General features: G+C 38.1%; 1 protein-coding gene across 1 annotated transcript; it reads left to right on the forward strand.

The window, feature by feature from the left end:
- Window positions 1–3,184: 3,184 nt before the first annotated feature.
- Window positions 3,185–19,308, forward strand: LOC131954901 (uncharacterized). Its single transcript, XM_059318720.1, has 8 exons — window positions 3,185–3,296; window positions 6,448–6,541; window positions 8,877–9,046; window positions 10,690–10,864; window positions 12,000–12,072; window positions 13,509–13,606; window positions 14,151–14,298; window positions 17,520–19,308. The coding sequence occupies exons 2-8, from the start codon at window positions 6,470–6,472 to the stop codon at window positions 18,005–18,007; spliced, it is 1,224 nt and encodes a 407-aa protein (XP_059174703.1). The 5' UTR covers window positions 3,185–3,296; window positions 6,448–6,469; the 3' UTR covers window positions 18,008–19,308.
- Window positions 19,309–20,195: the final 887 nt, after the last annotated feature.

Raw genomic sequence — 20,195 nt, forward strand, 5'->3', positions numbered from 1 at the left:
ATGCTATAACTTTAAGATTTTAATATCTTTGTTACTTAAATTTGTTCTTTTAAAAATAGCACATTTTGATGCTAATTTTTTAAAGTTTTTGTTTGTTGTTTGTTAAATGAGTTACCATTTTAAAAAAAAGATTTTTTTAGAGATTTAAAAAAATAAATTGATTTTAAAAATTTGATTTTTAAAAAAAAACCTTTGAGGTGGGTGGCGGGAGTTGACGGTGTAAAAAGAAAAGTATTATTTAAAATACATGCTGTTTACATTTGTATGTAATTTGTATAGCTTTTTCCAGTTAATAAAACAATTTGAATATTATTTTGATTATTTTGTGGTGAGCATATTTTATTACTAACATTTATTTTCTTTACAATATGTTATTTATTTTAAAGCTAAGAACACTAACAAACACTTGGTAAAATTTTAGCCAGTGCATGTTTCTTCTTTCCCGAATAGGGCAAATGTTTGTCCAAGATTTTGAATATTATGTGACTTGGGGGAGGATAAGAAACAAACATGAGACTGAAATTGTAACTAGTTATGTGTACAGCTAAATGAACCAAATTTTTTTCCTTCAGTCTTGTTAAAAAAGACATAAAATAATGAATTTCAGGGAGCAGAGGCGTAGCGAACCTTCCTGGCTCCCGGGGACAAACTTTTTTCTAAATCATTTTGGCGCCCCCTAATGTCAACGCCCGGGGATATATGTCCCCCCCCCCCCCCGCCCCCCCCCCCTCTCAATGCTACTGTCAGGGAGAAGCCTCTTGAGTGTGGCATCAGTCACAGGTTTTTGCACAGCTGTTATTTTAAGATGCTGAATAACTCAGGAAGAAATGTCTTACAAATATGTTACCTGTTATAAAAAGTTTGATTTTTCAAATTTATTGAGACTATTTATTGAGATATGTTGCATGTATTGATCAAATGCCAAACAAGAATTTATTTGTGTTAGTTGTTTTACCGTTTCACAAAGATGTTTAAAGTTTAAAATCTAGTTTTATGTTATACATCAGAAACAATGTAAAAGTAAAAGAGAATACAACAAGTATTTAAAAAAATTGCTTTGTACATTTTTGTTATTTTATCATTTGTTTTGAGCTAATAAAATATGTGAATATTGTTCTTTGTTGAGCAAATTATTCTTACCCACAATCTAACAGTGTTAGAAAACGAATTATAACCGTTATTTTGCGTTATGGAAAACTGTTTGAATAAATCGTAATGGGAATTGATTAAAATACTCAAAGTTGACAGAGTTCAGACAAGATTTTGGAAAAAATGTTGTATTTTAAGAAAAATTCAACTGCAATTAAGACGGGGGTTGTAGGCTGAGGTGTGACGTCATTTAGGTGGGGGGGGGGCAGAGTTTCTTCCAGGCATCTCTTCGGGGGGGGGGGGGGGCAAAGCCCCCCTGAAAAAATTGTTACCGCCTCCCCCCCCCCCCCCCCCCCCGAACGAAATGAAACTTATATAATTTATATAGAAAATAAATACTGTTAACAGTGTCCGCCCCCCCCCCCCCCCGAAGAAAGTCTACCGCCCCCCGAAAATTTCCAGTGCCACCCCCCCCCCCCCCCCCGGAGAAAAAAGTCTGGAAGAAACACTGGTGGGGGTGTCTGGCTTTTTGTGACGATGTTTGGCAGGGGGGAGGTAAAAATTGTCCAAAAAAAGCGCGAAGTCTTTTATGGATGACCCCTTTCTGTAAATAAAAAATGTTTTCCATACTTCCATACGATTGTCCCATTCCTCCCTTACATTTACATAAATAAAACTAAAACTGCATAGTAATTACATTGTTATTTTCATGCCAAATTTTAAAATGTGTTCATCAGAAAATTGGAAGAGACACAAGCAACAGACAAGAACAGGGTTAGCGAAAGGTTTTCGATAAATCAATCAACAAGTTCACGCGTCAGCTCGTCAACGCGAGACGTAAATAGCCTCTAAACGTTGGTGGCCAGATTAAATGTGATAAATACTTGCCTTTGAAGAACGTGCCTTGCTTACTATCGCTTGTTCGACCTTTTTCTTTTTAAATTTCTAAGTATTGAACCAGGGGACGGCGTGGCCTAGAGGTAGAGCGCTAGATTCATAACACGAATGTTCGCGTTCGAATCCCGGTTCAAGTCAGTAGAACGTTGTGTCCACACAGCTCTTTTGCGGCCGCACCGGGTGACACCATTTAGGAAAGTGACACCATTTAGGGGGGGGGGGGTGACACCAAGGCAAAAAATAGCAAAATATATAGAGATAAATTTGAGGGGGGGGGGGGGGATGTTAATCGAAAATTGAAAGTTTGTCCCCGGGAAGGGTCGCTACGCCTCTGGGGTGTGACACCATTAAGTGCCTACGCCACTGGGTAAAGGTAGAGTGACGCTGAAGTGGTGTTATGATTTAGTTTCTTTCAGGCAACTTCCCCTCAATAGTTTTGCCCTTAATACCACTAAATGTACTTCAAGTTACTTTAGTAGTCTTCCACATCCCTGTGGTCGTTTATAGATCCAGATGTACTGTACATGCAGAGGCGTAGGGGGTGAGTACCGCACCGGGTGACACCATTTAGGGGGGTGACACAAGGCAAAAAAAAATAGCAAAATATATAGAGAAAAAATTGAGGGGGGGGGGGGGGGTGCAAATCAAAAGTTTGAGGGGGGTGCAAATCGAAAATATGTCCCCGGGAAGGGTCGCTACGCCTCTGGGGGGGGGGGGTGACATCATTAAGTGCCGCACCGGGTGACACCCGACCTCGCTACGCCACTGTGTACATGTTCCTCTTGGTGCAACTACAGGTTGCTTGTTAACAAACATAACACACACAATATGAGGCCAACTAATTAAGCATCTATATGCTGATTTTGTAACAGCATAAAACCATGGCAAATATTTACAGAAATTTACAATACTGTAAACAAATTTCATTTTTTATTTTTTTTTTTGCTTTCTTATTTCTTTTTCATAGTCATTTAAAATATTGAAATATTCAACAATAAAATTTAAAAAAAAAACTTTTTTTTTGGTAAAATTTTCACTCGCAATAATTCGCCAGACGTGTTTTATCAACGTAGAAAATAGATCAGTTGGTACGAGTTATAATGACTGGTGTGATTTTTGTAATCCTGTCGGGGGCTGGTGTGTGGTGGTCGGTCAATAGCGCTGATGTGTGAGGCTAGGGACGTCGGGGGGGGGGGGGGTGTGATCCGTGAACGTGGATGCTTTGTTGCTCAGCGCCTCAGTATCGATACGATAGGTGGATACTGATTACAATACACACAAGGCCCGAAGTTTTGTCTGGTTAGATTTTGGTAATACTTTTTTTTTTAATTTTTTATTTAAGTTATTTAGAATATATAATACAGAAAAGTAAATAAGGATTTAATGTAACAATATTGTTTGCATGCTTCGTAAACAAAAATTTGACCGAGAACGCACATCTTTTTGTTTACGTTACTTTATGTAGGCTGTTTATTGTGATAATATAAGTATTGAATTACGTAATTTTTACTTACATTTTCTAAAAATAAATATCTGTAATAAATAGTTGTTGTTATGGTATTTATTGAGGAATTTCTATAAGCAATGCATTCTTTTCTTTTACTAAAAATAAATAAATTTGATTCTTAATTAAGCTTCTTTATTGCATTATATGCAATTTATTGATTAATGGGCGTATGTAATTGTGTAATGCTGTTTCTGCAAACATATATCTGAATCGAAATATGTTTAATAAATAACGTAAGGTTAAAGTTGGAACGTTTTTATCATTAACTCGCACACGCATTAAGAAGACATGTTATTTGATGTTTAACATAGTGGCTCAAACTAGGCAAGTCAACTAGCCTAAAATATAGAGTAATTTATAAGCTTTGTCTGCAGAACAGAAATATGTGTTGTTATAATATTTGCGAGCAGTAACGGTACGAACAGCTTCGACAATTATTTGTATTGTAAATCTAGAATTCGTAGGGGTAAATAATAATTGTGTTGTAATGAAAAAATTCATAGGCTGGACAACATTTGTGTAGTATAGACAGCATTCGTAGGTTGGAGAATAATTGTGTTGTAACGAAAAAATTCGTACTTTCGACAATACTTGTTTTGTAGTTTAGGCTCTTCATCGCTTATGTAGCCTTCATTTCTTAATGAGAAAACTCACCACAAAAAAAAACAAAAAAAAACGATGGTTTATCTGTAATATATATAAATGTTTAAAATACAAAAAAAAATAATTAATAAATCTACTTAATTATATTAAACAATCAAACGCAGTAGAAACCTAATATTTCAATCAGTGAAAGAGAGAATAAATATATAAAAGAAAAATGTTTTATTGAAACATTGCATAATACGAATAATGCTTATATATATATATATAATATATATATATATATATATATATATATATATATATATATATATATATATATATATATATGTTACGGTCAAAGCCCGAAGTGCGGCCAAACCCCGGATTGGCCGGCCAATGCGCGGATTGGCCGGCTCTCTTGGCCAAAGCCCGAAGAACTTACAACTAAGATCGTATTTCGTACATTGGCCGGCCAATGCGCGCACTGGCCGGGACGTACTGGCCAAAGTCCGAAGTACTTAAACTTGACACCGTATTTTGTACATTGGCCGGCCAATGTGCGCATTGGCCGGGATGTCCTGGCCAATGTTGTATCTAGACTAAGTTGTGATCGCGTTTTAATTATTCTGGGTGCGGTTTCATTGTGAGTAACGTATTGTTTAGCTCTTGTTTGTATAGCATTCTATATGCAAGGTGACATGGATCAAAAAGGCCGTCAGACCATGAGACAGACATAGCAAATGGCTGTCAAAAGAAAAAAATGTAAATTCATGTTAGCTTCCATATATGGGCTACAGCTGTATGTGACAGCCTCCTCCATGATGACGAGGTGAGACAATCATCAAAGAACAAAATCAAAGACAGTCGGCGTCACCGACCACGTGCAACAAGACGGAACGTTCAAAAGACTTTTCCGCGTTCCTAGATTTTTAAAACATGATGATGACATGGATGCAAACAAATGAATCAGCTCATTGGGCTGAGAGTCTCAAATTCATTTAATTTATGAAAAATCGTTCTTTTCATCAATGAATCCAACAATCACCATACGAAGCCTTGTTTGGATGCAAAGCAAAAGTGGGACTTAGCACTTCAAATCTACCAAGAGAGGCTCTCAATAAAATAGTTACTGAGGAAGATCTTGAGAACATTGAACAAGAAATGGAGGTTACCATAAATGCAACGACATCCTCAGCTAACACATCTGCTGCCGTGGCGGAACGTCCAGACCAGTTGCGTGACAATAATGTGGCCAATAGATTCTGTATAGTTTGTGAAAAACATTGTAGTGCAGCTCATTCTTGTGGATCCTATGGCAACGATGTGCATGCTATTTGTGGAATACCCAATGAAGCAGACGAAGGGTACGGAGGGAACATTACCTGCAGATTGTGTCACAACAAACAAGACATCATGGAACACAGGTCAGTAGCTCATACTGGCTTGCAAAATCAAGGTGCTAAGATGCTTAAAACATCAAATACAAAATTTAAAGATGGTGAAGTGGGTGAAAATGTAGGCATCCGTGTTCCAGATGTTGACAGAGGTCGCGGTGATCCCCGAAGCGTGATTGCAGTTGTCATGAGCGTCGAGGGCGGTTTCTACAAATTAGGAACGGACATTGTGTTCTAAAACAACTGTATGCTAGAAGTGAGTTTTCAATTCTTCACGAAAAACTGCTCTTATTGTCGTCAGTTGGCACTGAGGAAAAATCACTGCGAACCATCGCATCTTCATCGCATCTTCACAATCATTGACTGGGGGCCAAGGCTACACTCGCTGCAATTGCAACACCAAGTGTACAACAAATCGCTGCAAGTGTAAAAATAACAAGCTGCTATGTAATTCTAAATGCCATAAAAGTTCAACTTGTTGTAACAAATAATAATATTGATTGATTGAGACTATAGTACAATAAAAAATTTGAATGTTTCTGTCATTTACTTTAATTAATAATCAATAAAGACTTAATTTCATGATCCTACCGGCATAAAAAAACCAAAATCTGCTCATGATCTTCTAATTAAGACTTTGGCCGGTCCACCATGGCCAGTCCGCGGACTGGCCGGGACTGGCCGGCCAAAGGCCGAAATCAAGAGCTATTTCAGACTTTGGCCGGTCCACAATGGCCAGTCTGCGGATTGGCCGGCCAAAGGCCGAAATGAAGCAAAGTTTCGGACTTTGACCGACCTATGGGAGGCGATATTGGCCAATGCGCGGATTGGCCGGCCAATCCTAGCATTGGCCGACTTCGGGCTTTGACCGTAACATATATATATATATATATATATATATATATATATATATAGGCTATATATATATATATATATATGTTTGTGTATAAAAATGTTACCCTAAATTTTGTTTAGAATTTCCTAGTCACTGAAAAAAATGGCAAACTTTCTGCATGTCGCACTGTTTTTGGTACTTTGGATTTTTGGATTATACACAACAAGTGGACAAGTAAGTTTGAACAAAAATGTGTTGCTTGACTTTGTATTTCTCCTATAGTAGTCTCGTACGCCGTTTTATGTAAGTGAAACTTTTGATTTAGTTTGTGAATAAATATTACATTTTATGTAAGTAGAAGCGTTGCTTTGGTTCTTGAATAAATATTACATTTTTTGTAAGTAGAATCGTTGCTTTAGTTTGGGAATAAATATTACAATGTTACAATTTATGTAAAAAAAAATTAATAATTTATTTTGTACTTTTATACAGAATAAAAAAAAAACTGTCACACGGTGTATAGATCTATATAAAACTTAACTTAAATGATAAAAGTAAACTGGAATAACAGCTAGATTTTAAAATAATGATTAAGGGATGCAACTCTGTTACTCCCGACAGCTTAGTTCACTGTTGACACATCCTCATTTGTGAGGGAAATGTTGACGTTTGGCGAGCAGTGGTGCGACCGTGGGATGATGTGTGGGTTGGGGGGGGGGGGGAGTGGGTTGAGGGGTCGCAGTTTTTTTTTTTTTTTTTTTTTTTTGAAAAACAGTTTTGCAGTAATTTTTTGTTTAGTTTTTAGCAAATTTTTAGCTCATGGTTGCTAAACCGAAAAGTCTCGAGTTCGAACCCTCAGGCAGATGAGTCTCGTTAGCTGGGGACAGGCACTCATCTAGGAGAGACCCAAAATCAAACAACTGCTGCCTTGTAGTTTGTTCTTGGTTGGACAAAGGCTATGGAAGCAAATCCAAAAAGAAGCAGGCTGAAATCGGAGTCAATGGCCTCAATGGCGCATAACCAGTTGACGCGTAATCCTTAATTGTGATGGAAGCATGGTCGAGTTAGAAAAGCTCATGGGTTGATAAATTCGAAAAAAGTCTCCGCCCTCTGGCAGAAGAGGCTTGATCACTCCCAACACCAAAGATTAAGAACGAAGAAGACTTAAATACCATAAATGATTAACTGTTTTTAAAAGCTTTCTATTTTAACCATATTCATAAAGAAATGTTAAATATAAAACAAAATAAAAAAATAAACAATAGTTTATACTAAGGTATAATTTTTTTTAGCTATAAAATAAAACAGAGCTAATAAAAAAAATTGGGTTATGACTGTAGATCTTGCAATCATTTTAGAAACCAAAGTTTTAGGTTATTTCCACTTGAAATCTTAAATTTACTCTATGGGAAGTAACTAATGCACCTTAATGCATATTTTCAAACTAATTCATTATGAATTTTCAAAATTTTTGTCCGTTAAAAACACTTAATTTTGAGGAATTTCGGGGCATTAAAACTTAAAAAAAATAAAATAGTTAAAACTTAAACTGAAAACTTGATGCAATTAAAAAAAAACCTTAAAACTTTATTCATACACCTACACGTAAGAAGAAAAAAATTAAAACTTTAATTATAGACCTACACGTAAGAAGGTAAAAATTAAAACTTTATTCATACATCGATACGTAAGAAGGTAAAGCTTAAAAGTTTATTCATTCACCACGTGGATAGGTTCATCATCACCTTTTCTTTTTTGTGCCAAAGACACATGGGGCCACCACAGAAAGCTCCCTCCACTTTTGTTAGTCACCGGCAATTTTCCTGGTAGTCCTCATGACAGTCCTGCCTCTGCCAGCTGCTTCCCCGCTGTGCGCCTCCACATCCCCCTTGGCATTCCTTGCTTTCGTTTTCCTTGAGGCATCCATTTAGCGTCATTCCAGCGAAGTCAACTAGATGCATTCTTAGGACGTGCCCCATCTATCGCTCATCTTTTTTTCGATTAATTCGGAAACTGCCTTCATTTTCATCTCTCCAAGTAATATATCATAGGAAATGGTGTTTGGGGTTCATCCATAAATGACGTCACGCTTTTTTGACAATTTTTACCCCCCCCCCTCCTCCCTCCGTCACACGTCAGACACCTATCCCCTAAAATGACGTCACACCTCAGCCTACAACGCCCTTTAACATTGCTGTTGAATTTTTCTTAAAACATCGATATTTTCCCAAAATCTTGTCAGAACTGACAACAAAGAGTATTTTGATCAATTCCTATTACAATTTATGAAAACCGTTTTCTAAAACGCGAAATAACACCTAAAACTCGTTTTCTAACATTGCTTTTTTATAATGCAAAAAAGTGACTTCACATTTCTGAACCCCCCCCCCCCCCTCATCACACACCATCACAAAATTACGATGCCCCCCTCCCCCCTACGAGTGTGACGTCATTTATGGACGACCCTTTAGGCCAGTGTATGCCTTTTAACCTTCGCAAGCACTTAGTTTGAAAAGAGTCCAGTGATCTACTTTTGGCGGTAATGTGCAGGCTATTCTTGTACTTGTAGGCCGAAGACGAGGCCGCAGAAGATAGGAACCAAAGATTGATGGAGCTCACACCCGACTGTCGCGCGTGCGTCAGAAATTCCGTCTGTGTTAACGGAGAATGCAGGTGCAAGGCCAGCCATATCGGTAACCCTTACTTCATCTGTTACCGGCCACGTCAGGGTTACTGCAGGTAACATGATTCTGCTGAACTTTGACCTTAAATAAGATTTAGGTTTCAAGTTGAAGGACGATGTGGTTGTGTGGTTGAGCGTACGGCTACTAATTCGAAAGTCTCGAAAGCAGAATAGGAACTTGTTGACGAAGCATTTCCCCGAGTCCACTCAGCTCTGAATAGTACCTGACTTAATTTGGGGAAAGGAAAGGCAGCTGGGCACAGTGCTAGCCTCATTATTACTTCCATAGCTGAGGTCACATTAAACAGGCGAACTCTACTTCATCTCCCTAATGAACCGCCAGGTTCGAGCAAGCTGTAAATCAGGATTAGTTATAAGATTTTCAGCAGTTGTAATTAATTAGTTTTTGAAGTTGTTTTATGTTCAACACTAACTTCCATTCAAGTGTCCTTTTATGTGCTCTTCTTATGCAGGTTGTAAGTTGTTTTAATTCATCGCAATAATTTAACCTACTCCTAACAACATTTTTTTTTTGCTTGAACATAACATAATTAACTGTAGCCAACTTTTCAAACTTCAAGTTTAACGGTGGCTATGTATTTGATCGACATATAATAATCGAATAATGTCGATCAAAAAAATGGACGGAGGGGGGGGGTGTGGGCTGTTAATGTGTAGGATATAATATGTTGGAAAATGTTTCAAAATATATGACGTTGCATTTGCTTGTATTTTTTTTATTGGATAAAATTGACAAGAATCAATGCTGAATTAGAAATATAGTTTGTATTGTTGTAGGGTGTGGGAGAAGGGGTGGATGGGTTATAGATTACATACGTTAATATGGGTAGTGTTTCTTCCAGACTTTTTTCTCCGGGGGGGGGGCACTTGAAATTTTCGGGGGGGGGGGGGGGGCGGTAGACTTTCTTCGGGGGGGGGGGGGGCGGACACTGTTAAAAGTATATATTTTCTATATAAATTATACAAATTTCATTTTCTTCGGGGGAGGGGGGGGGGGGCGGTAGAATTTTTTCGGGGGGGGGGGGGGGGGGGGGCTTAGCCCCCCAAAGAGATGCCTGGAAGAAACTCTGAATATGGGTATGATTTTGTTTTTGTGACGTCTGACGATTACATGTTTGAGAGGTAAAGTTGACTTGTACAGCGTGAGGTAATGTATGGACGACCATGCAAGTGCCTTGTCGAGTGGTTTAAAACTTGTACAAAAATAATATCTACGGCAGTGGCGTAGCTAGGGAAGGGTGGGTGGCGTGGCGGCCCCGGGCGCCAAACCTAAGGGGACGCCTAAAGGGGTTGAAAAAAAAATAAAAACCTGTTTATTTAATTATACACAGTCAAAGTTAAGAAAGTAAAAAGCTACACGGATTTATATACTGATTTAATTGATGTCTACATCAATTGCGTGGTATCACAATCAAAACCTTTACGGGATAGTGACTGGTAACAAACGCCATCAATCTTTCCAACAAGAGGGGGAGCTTTTTCACCAAAATGAACACACACACACACACACACACACACACACACACACACACACACACACACACACACACACACACACACGCACACACACACACACATACATACATACATATATATGTATATATATATAATTGATAATTTGCCTCGGGCGCCGGTATGGGTCGATACACCTCTGAATTCAATGACACTATTCCCACAGCCTTGTAAACGATCCTGGCCTGCACACGCTGTCCAAAGAGTGGACACGGGTCCATATAGTAGGGTCAGCCAAGTTGACCGATGTCGTGGTCAGGCGGAGGTCTGGCCCCAGTCAGCTGACCGTATGGGTAATCTCGCAGAGGTGGAGGGGCAAGAATTTCGTCAGCGCCGTGCAGGTGGGTATTTTATTTGTAGCTTTGATTGGTTCATATAGTTGGTCTAATTAGTGCGTCTATTTGGTTAATCTGTTTAGTTGGTTTGTTTTTTAAGTCTATTGAGTTATTTGGAAGGTTTGTTTGATAGGTCTTTATGGCAGGTATGTTTTTTGTCTTATTTTTTTATCTGTTTGGTAGGTTTGATTGGTAGATCTACTTGGAAGCAGTGGCGTAGCGAGGTCGGGTGTCACCCGGTGCGGCACTTAATGGTGTCACCCCCCAGAGGCGTAGCGACCCTTTCCGGGGACAATCTTTCGAATTTTCGATTTGCACCCCCCCCTCAAACTTTCGATTTGCACCCCCCCTCCCTCAAGTTTTCGATTTGCACCCCCGCCCTCAAACTTTCGATTTGCACCCCCCCCCCTCTTAAGTTTTTCTCTATATCTTTAGCTATTTTTTGCCTTGGTGTTACCCCCCCTAAATGGTGTCACCCGGTGCGGTCCGCCCCCCGCCCCGAAGATTTTGTTTGTTAGTCTATTAGAGTGTTCTGTTTGTTTAATCTATACTTTGATCTATTTGTATTGTCTACTTTTTAGTCTATTTGATAAATCTATTTCGTAGGTCTATTTGTTGGTTCCAATTGATAAATCTATTTTGTAGGTCTATTTGGTAGTTCAAATAATATTAATGGATATATTTCGTAGGTTTATTAGGTAGGTATAATTGTTAGTTCAAATTAATAGATCTATTTAATAGGCCTGCTTGTAGTAAATAAGCTACACAACATATATAATTACTATCGCAGCAGTCTACAATTTTCTGGAAAAAATAATTCTCTTTCTCTCTCCGTTTCTCTTTCTGATCTTTCTTAAGTCAGCAAACAGCTAGTGTATCGGTAATAGGGCTGGTAAGTAGGTCACCAACCAGTTCTACGGCTCCATAAAACCTGCTTGAACCATAGAACTGGTTGGTGACCTACTTACCAGCCCTATTGTTGAGAGTTTGGCCGGGGCCGTACTAGTTAATCCCTGGTAATGAACTCACGACTTTCGGATTAACCCGTGTGGACTCTACGCTAGACTATAAAGGCATTTTTGTTTTAAATTGCAAAGATTTTTGTCATGTTGATTTTTCAATTCTTGTTTTTTTTTAACAGTTTCAGGTCATTCGGACCATTGACTCCAAAACGTTTGTGAGACAAGGGCGTATGGTGGGATATTACGATACTCGTGAGTTTAGTGGCGTTTTAATGTGCTGTGTATTATTATTGTAACAGCTAGGCTCATAAGAGAGTCTTAGCTCCTTTTCCAGTGGGTCTATGCCTCTATGGCATTTAGAGAATGCAGTTCATAATGACTGGGCTCATTGTGTGATCCTAGCTCACTTTTCTGTTTCATATTATGTTGACGTGATGTGCTGAGTTTCTTCCAGGCATCTCTTTCCCCCCAAGAAAGTCTTCCGCTCCCGAACGAAATAGAATTTATAAAGAAAATATATACTTTTAACAGTGTCCGTCCCCATGAAATTTTAATCTGCCCCTCCCGAAAATTTTCTATATAGATTCTATTTAGTTGGGGGAGGGGGGATGACGTTAGATGTTCTTTGTGGGGTCAGAACCCCAGAAGAAATGCCTGAAAGAAACACTTGTTAATATCCAGTCTCATTGTACTTACACTGGCGTGGCTTACTTTGTGTTTTATCTCATTTCCCTATTTAATATCGAGTTGATGTGCTGTGTTTAGTTTAGCTATATAGGCGTGTGACGAGTTCAACTATATCAATACCTAGTCTCATAGTACTCACAGTAGATGGACTAACTGTATGATCCTAATTCACTTCCCTGTGTTCTACTATATAAACAGCTGGACCCCCATTGGTGTCACCCGGTGCGGCACCTCATGGTGTCACCCCCCCCCCCCCATTGGTGTCACCCGGCGTGGCACCTCATGGTGTCACCCCCCCATTGGTGTCACCTGGCGTGGCACCTCATGGTGTCGATCCCCCAATTGATGTTTCCCGGTGCGGCACCTCATGGTGTCTTCCCGGTGCGGTCAGCACCCCCCGCCCCGTGACGCCTCTGGCTGGACCCAAGTACGAGCCCAGCTCACTTAGCGTCGCCATTTAGGTCTGCTGTATATTATGTAATAGCAGTCGGGACCAGTTTAAAATATCTCACTTCCGTGAGGCGTTCGTAATCTGGTACGTTTGTGGATCCACCCCCCCCCCACACACACACACACTCTCTCTTCTACCACTTACATGACTTTTAACACAGTGACATATTCTAAAGATCAGACAATGAAACGAAAATAATTGAGGTAATTTAAAGCACTACTTTAATTACAATATCATGGAGTTCATTTTTTAGTAAGGTGCCCGGACAATTTTTATAAACGCCTCTGCTAAATGCCATTGTACAGTTAATTTGATTTCTCCTGTCTTGACGTTTACGTGTTTTGAGTTGACTTTTGTGTTTTTAGTATTCTCCATTCATGATTTTTGTGTTTTTAGTATACTTCAATCATGACTTCTGTATTTTGTGTTAACTTTAGTCATGACTTTTGTGTTTTAGTATACCCCAGTCATGATTTTTGTGTTTTTAGTATACTTAAGTCATAATTTCTGTATTTTGTGTTGACTTCAATCATGACTTTTGTATCACCAGTTTACCAGACCTACAGATGGGACATTTATCAGTCGAGCGAGGAAGATGACGGGAAGTTTGTGTACGTTCATTCACTGAGGAGCAGTAGTAATATCCGGGTAAGCGTCATCGTTAGGCGTCCGCAGAACTCGACTCACTCTCGGGACGGGGGGTGTATGGGGGTATAAGCCCAATAGTTAAAATTAAACAAGACATGTTACACAATATTACTCGTACTAAACTATAATGTACCTAATATTACAACTTTTACATTTTAGCGTAACTTCGTATTTTTTTCTACCTGACAACCCCCACCTGTCAGGTGAGCTGTGATTCACCCCGAATGTTTACAATAGTAGAGCCGGTAGTAACGGTAATTAGGGGCAGATGATTTAGTTTTTAAACGATTTGAAACTACGGGGAGATAATAACTTCTGCTTGATATTTTCATTGTCGTCTGTAAACTGCTGCTTTCACTGGGCGGGGTGGGGTGTGGGCGAGGCAGGGGGTGGGATAGTGTCGAATTCACAAATTAGGAATTGTTGATAAGTAGATAATAAAACAACTAGATAGCGGCGTATGCTACGTCGCAAGTCAGCTCGTATTTAATACTACTCAGACTAAAACCCACAACAACAAAAAAAAAAAAATTAATTCTTGCAGTCCCGCTACCTGGCATTGTTCTGGCCGCGGTGTGGCGCCTACTTCAAGGTCATCAACGCTGGTTTCCTGAGGCTCGAGCTGGACTGTGCTGCAGGTGTTCAGGTCGGCTTCCGACCTTTGAACCCGCTGGATAATTCCAGCATCCCGGGTATGTTGTTATCCTGAAAATCTTACACCGATACTTTAACTTATACTTAATCTTACACTTAATCTTACACTTAATCTTATACTTTAATCTTATACACAATCTTATACTTAATCTTAAACTTAATCTTAAATTTAATCTTATACTTTTATTTTATACTTTAATCTTATACTTTAATCTTAAACTTTTATCTTATACTTTGATCTTATACTTTAATCTTATACTTTAATTTTATACTTTAATCTCATACTTTAATCTTACAGTTAATCCTAATTTAGAACTTGCTTTAATACTAAAAAAAAATAAAGTTAGCTCTTCGATGAAGTAGAGTTGAGCTGTTGCTGAGACCTCAGCAAGGTGCTTAGCACCAGTGGCGTAGCGAGGTCGGGTGTCACCCGGTGCGGCACTTAATGATGTCACCCCCTCAGAGGCGTAGCGACTCTTCCCGGGGACAAACTTTCAGTTTTCGATTTGCACCCCCCTCCCTCAAACTTTCGATTTGCACCCCCCTCCCTTAAATATTTCTCTATATATTTTACTATTTTTTGCCTTGGTGTCACCCCCCTAAATGGTGTCACCCGGTGCGGTCCGCCCCCCCTCTCCCCATCGCTACGCCTCTGCTTAGCACTACAAGTAAATCACGATTTAAGTTAAGAAGGATATTACATTTTGTTTCATATTTCATCAATTTTATAAATTTCCCATGTTACTCGTAGAGATACTACTGTTTTAATTAGAGCGGATGTAAGCCGGGTTTAGTGACGGCAGATAATTTAGTTTGAAACGATTTTAAACTTTGGGGAGGTAACTAAGAGGGGCAGAGGCGTATCCAGGTTTTCGTTGTAGGGGGAGCGAAAAGTGACAAAAAAGGCGCCGAATTTTTAACACGTTCTATATACGTGTATATATATATATATATATATATATATATATATATATATATATATATATATATATATATATATATATATATATATATATATATATATATATATATATAATTACTAGCTGTTTGTCATTACTTCGCTATGATGTAAAATAAATTGAAAGTAGCACTCTGAAGAAATAAGAAAAAACAATGTAGGCCGACAAAACAAAATTTGTATCCATCTAAACAATATATATATATATATACATATATATATATATATATATATATATATATATATATATATATATATATATATATATATATATATATATATATATATATATATATATATATATATATATATATATATATATATATATATATATATATATATATATATATATATATATACTACAACCAAAAACAATGAACGTAACACAATCTGTTTTGTAATTCTTGTAAAAAATTTCTAACATAATAATTCCTGGCAAATTATTTAAAACAAGTGAAATAGGGGAAATAATCACTCTCTTAATATAAATATGTATATATCTACACATTTAATTATAAATGTCAAAACAAATAAATAATTAATTTAGAATATAATGAAATTGTTAAACACTATTCGAGTTTAAAAAATGTTTTCGTCTATAATCAGAATTTAATATATCTTTATCATAAATGCTAAAATATTACAGCATAATGAAAGTTTTTTAAATCAGAGTTGGTATAAAACCACGCTTTTCGATAATATAGAAAAACATTCGGAGTAACAGTCTACATTTAACTAAATATTGGTCTTTAGTTCAGATATTTTAATTAACTACTGCTTCTTTGGGTTCTTTAAAGATCATTTTTTAACATAGTGATAGGTATGGGTTAGATCACTGTATTGATCACACACCTTTTTACTGGCAATTGCAAAAACAATATTCACAGAGTTTTACGTTTAAAAAGCTAATTTTCTGGCGGCATGGTACTTAGGTACATCATTCGCGTTTTTCTACATGTACTTAACAGATCAGTTCAGGGTTGGTTGGGGGGGGGGGGGGGGGGGTTCAACTTCATTCACCACTGTCCGTTCACTTTAGGTCAATTATCCAACCCAGTTTATACCTTGGTGTGACATTAATGTCGCTCTACACAATTGTGGTGAGGTGGGGGAGGGGAATAACCAACTCAGAGTGAACTTAGCGACAATTTTTAGATGACTGTTCTAAACATACATATATATAACACAAATATATATTACACAAATAGATTTAAATAAGTAGAAGTGGTATTATGACAATATTTTTTTTACAGAGAGGTCCATGGGGAGATGGGTTGTAACCGTTTCATATAATTTGTAATCGCCCAAACTGTCAGAATAATACTACTTAATGGCAAACTAATGCAGCTGTTAATACGTGTTGTAAACGTAGACACTACTAGACTAGTACAATAAAGCTTAATTGCTGCATGAAAAGAAATCTTGTGATTTACACAGATGTGCCGACCAAAAATATTTTTAACAAATATCATTCTTTAAAACTTTGAGTTTAAAACGTTTCCAAAAAGGCGCCACTTTGCTGAAAATGGCCAGAGGGGGAGCGGCCGCTCCCCCTGCTCCCCCCTGCGTACGCTACTGAAGAGGGGGCTGCTTTCCCGGGGGGGGGGGTGTAGGGTAGGTGTTGGGGGAAAGGAGGGTGGGGGTAGTATCGTCCTTAACGACCTACTGATAGTGTTTTAAAGCAAATATTTTCAGTGGTAGCACTGGTACTGTCGAATTCACACATTATGAATGTCTGAAGAGTAGAAAATAAAACAACTAAATAGCGGCGTATGATGTGCCGCTGGTCGGCTCGTCCTAATTATTAGCCTAAGTAAATGCGAACGAACACTACCACTACACCCCTGTCGATAACATATAAATCATCTGCAGATGCAGATAAGACTGGATATAGGTTAATAATAAGTTAGAGATAGGTTTAGAGTTGGGATAGGGATAGAGATAGGAATAGCGTTAAGTGTAGCGGTAGAGGTAGAGGTAGATGTAGGGGTAGGGGATAGGGATAGGCGTGGGAATGGGAGTGGGAATAGGAATAGGGCTAGAAAAATGGATACAAATAGGAATAACTAGGAACATTGATATGAATATTAATATGAATAGGGATTGAAATATGAATAAGAATAGGGATAGGAATAGCAATGAGGAAAGATACCGGGGTGGGGGGTGGCGTTACTTGAATCTATGGGGCGGATAAAGGCGGGAGAGGGGGGTAATTTCTACCCAATCAGATCAGATGCTAATAATTTCCTCTATAAAATGTAGGTTAGACTGTTTTTTACTCTCTACTCCCCTCTACCCCAGGCGTCTGGATAGTGCTGTACAAGAAAATGGAGACGGATTTCGTCAACAGCACCCAGGACGAGCAGTCCCTTTGTCTAGACTTCCAGCAAACTCTCTCCGCTTTGGTCTTCAACACTGGCATCGTCAACACAGAAGACGCCGCCACCTTCCAAGGACTGACCAACGGAGACCTACTCGACTTCCCCGACGCCCCGGGAAACCTCGGACACCTGCGGGATGTTCTAAGGGGGTGCTCGACCTTCAGACGCAACGCTTTGTTCGCGTATGCCGGGTTTATGCTGAAGGCTGCGCGGTTTGTGAATTGTATCTCCGAGTCTCCGCATCAGGATAGCGTGGTCAATCTCTTCCTGGACGCTGCGAAGTTCTTCTGTGAGGGGGACCAACAGGCGTGCAACAACACGCTTGATGCCATCACAAGCAGGTGCCTGCATTTGGTTGAGGAGATCCCACCTTTAGGGTACTACATCAACTTTGGTTGCAATTTTTAAGAATAGCAAACACCTGAAAAATAGGAACATTAAAACAGTAGGCCTACATATTAAACAATCATATAAAACAAAACAAAAATAAGGAACACCCAAATAACACATTTAAAACAAATGCATTCAAACTTCGACTGAAAAAAAAATTTAAATAAAAAAACAACAACACCGGAAATTAAGAAAGATCAAAACAACACATGTTAAACAATCATACGTAGTCATATTTTGGCCGGAAAAACAATACAAAACAAAATAAACAGCAAATAAACATAGGAACATCCAAATAACACATTTGAAACAATCAAATACTCTCAAACTTCGGCTGAAAAAAAAGTAAATGAAAACATCAAAACAGCACAAATAAAACAATCATACGTAGTCATATTTCGGCCGGAAAAAAACAAAACAAAAACAACTACAACAAATAAACATAGGAACATCCGAACATCAAAACAACATATTTTAAACAATCAAACGTATTCGTATTTCGGATGAAAAAATAAAAACATAAACGTATTAAAATTTAAATATCACATATAAAAATTGAATTATAAATCATATTTTTGTCGAAAAAAACAAACAAACAAATACAACAAAAAAAAAAACAAAAAAAAAACGCAACAACAACTTAGTAACAACTAAACACCACATTTGAAACAATGGAAGGTTGTCATAGTTCGGCACTAAAAAACAAATACAACAAAAATAAAAAAAAAAACAAATATAGGAACAGCCGAACACCACATTAAAAAATATTCATACATACACCTTGTTTGACTGCTACTTTTTCCTTAATTGTTTGAGACATAGATTAGAAATTTCCAGTGTCTCGCATTTTTAAACTTTCATTTAAATTTAACCATTCTTTAAACAACAGTGTTTTGCACGCAATGAAATTGAAATAATACATTTTAAACGAAAACGTATTCAAAATTACAAATTGCTTTAACAGTTCAACGCTTAAATATGCAATCGTGAAACAAGTATACTATGAATAAACCCAAAATTTCCCATTTCAAACATACAAGTACGTATACAACATAAAATCTAGGCCAATGAATTTGCAATGTTTTACAGTATTATATTATTATGTTGATATCGCGAACAAAGAAAAAAAAACGAGAAATGTAAATTAACTGTAAATTAATATTTAATAAACATGTCAATGTAATTAGAGTTCAAACAAGGTTTGCGTTATGTAAACAATTCTTTTGTTTATATTCGAGTTTAACTATTTAAAAAATAAATCAAATTCTTTTTCGAATAACTCATGCATTTCAATAAAAAAAGAGTTGCATTTTATTTTATTGCTGTTTTAGGGTTGTATATCGGAGTATAGAACAAAAAAAGTTAACGCTGGCATGGTCTTGCAGTGGGTTTGACAGGTACTAATGATGTTAATGATATTACATTATTGTACACAAAAGCAGAAATTTTCCAGATAAGCCCCGCCACTGATGCAAATAGTGCACGCGCAAAAAGTTAAGCCTCGCCAATTTTTTTCCAGCTTCACTCACGCAACTTTGTGGGTTAGGATTTAAGGTACCAAAATACAGAACCTAGGGCCGCCTCTATTCTGCATACAATCTCATCATCTTTTCCCCTTTATTGCCCAGGACATTTGAGGCAGATGAATCAGCGTTCATCATCTTGAGAGACCTCGGCATCAGTGTCTCATCCAGAATTTTTTCTCCGGGGGTGCATTTGAAATTTTCTGGGGGGGGGGGGGGGGGGGGGGAAGGCGGACACTGTCAAAAGTATATATTTTCTATATAAATTCCATTTCGTTCGAAGGGGCGGTAGACTTTCTTCGGGAGGGGGGGGGGGCGGACACTGTCAAATGTATTTTTTTCGATATAAATTCCATTTCGTTCGAGGGGGGCGGTAGACATTCTTCGGGAGGGAGGGGGGGGGGGGGGGGGGGGGCAGCCCCGAAGATATGCCTGGAAGAAACTCTGCTCGGCATATGATAGGGTAGTGTGGTCAGCATTATGCCCTGCCGCTTTTGTTTCTCTAACATGAGCTGGGTGGACTCAGGGACATTCTCCTGACTTGAACCTGGATTCGAAAGTAAAAGCGGCAATGCATTATGCATAGTGCTGACCACACTATTCATTCTGATGCGGAGTTCGCATATCTACCACATAAACCACAGGGTTCAAAAGGAAAACATTTAAAACACTTCTCACTATTT

Source organism: Physella acuta, unplaced genomic scaffold (genome assembly GCF_028476545.2).
Source record: "Physella acuta isolate Inbredline_101_S28 unplaced genomic scaffold, ASM2847654v3 ptg001038l, whole genome shotgun sequence".
In the NCBI taxonomy this organism is placed as follows: domain Eukaryota; kingdom Metazoa; phylum Mollusca; class Gastropoda; family Physidae; genus Physella; species Physella acuta.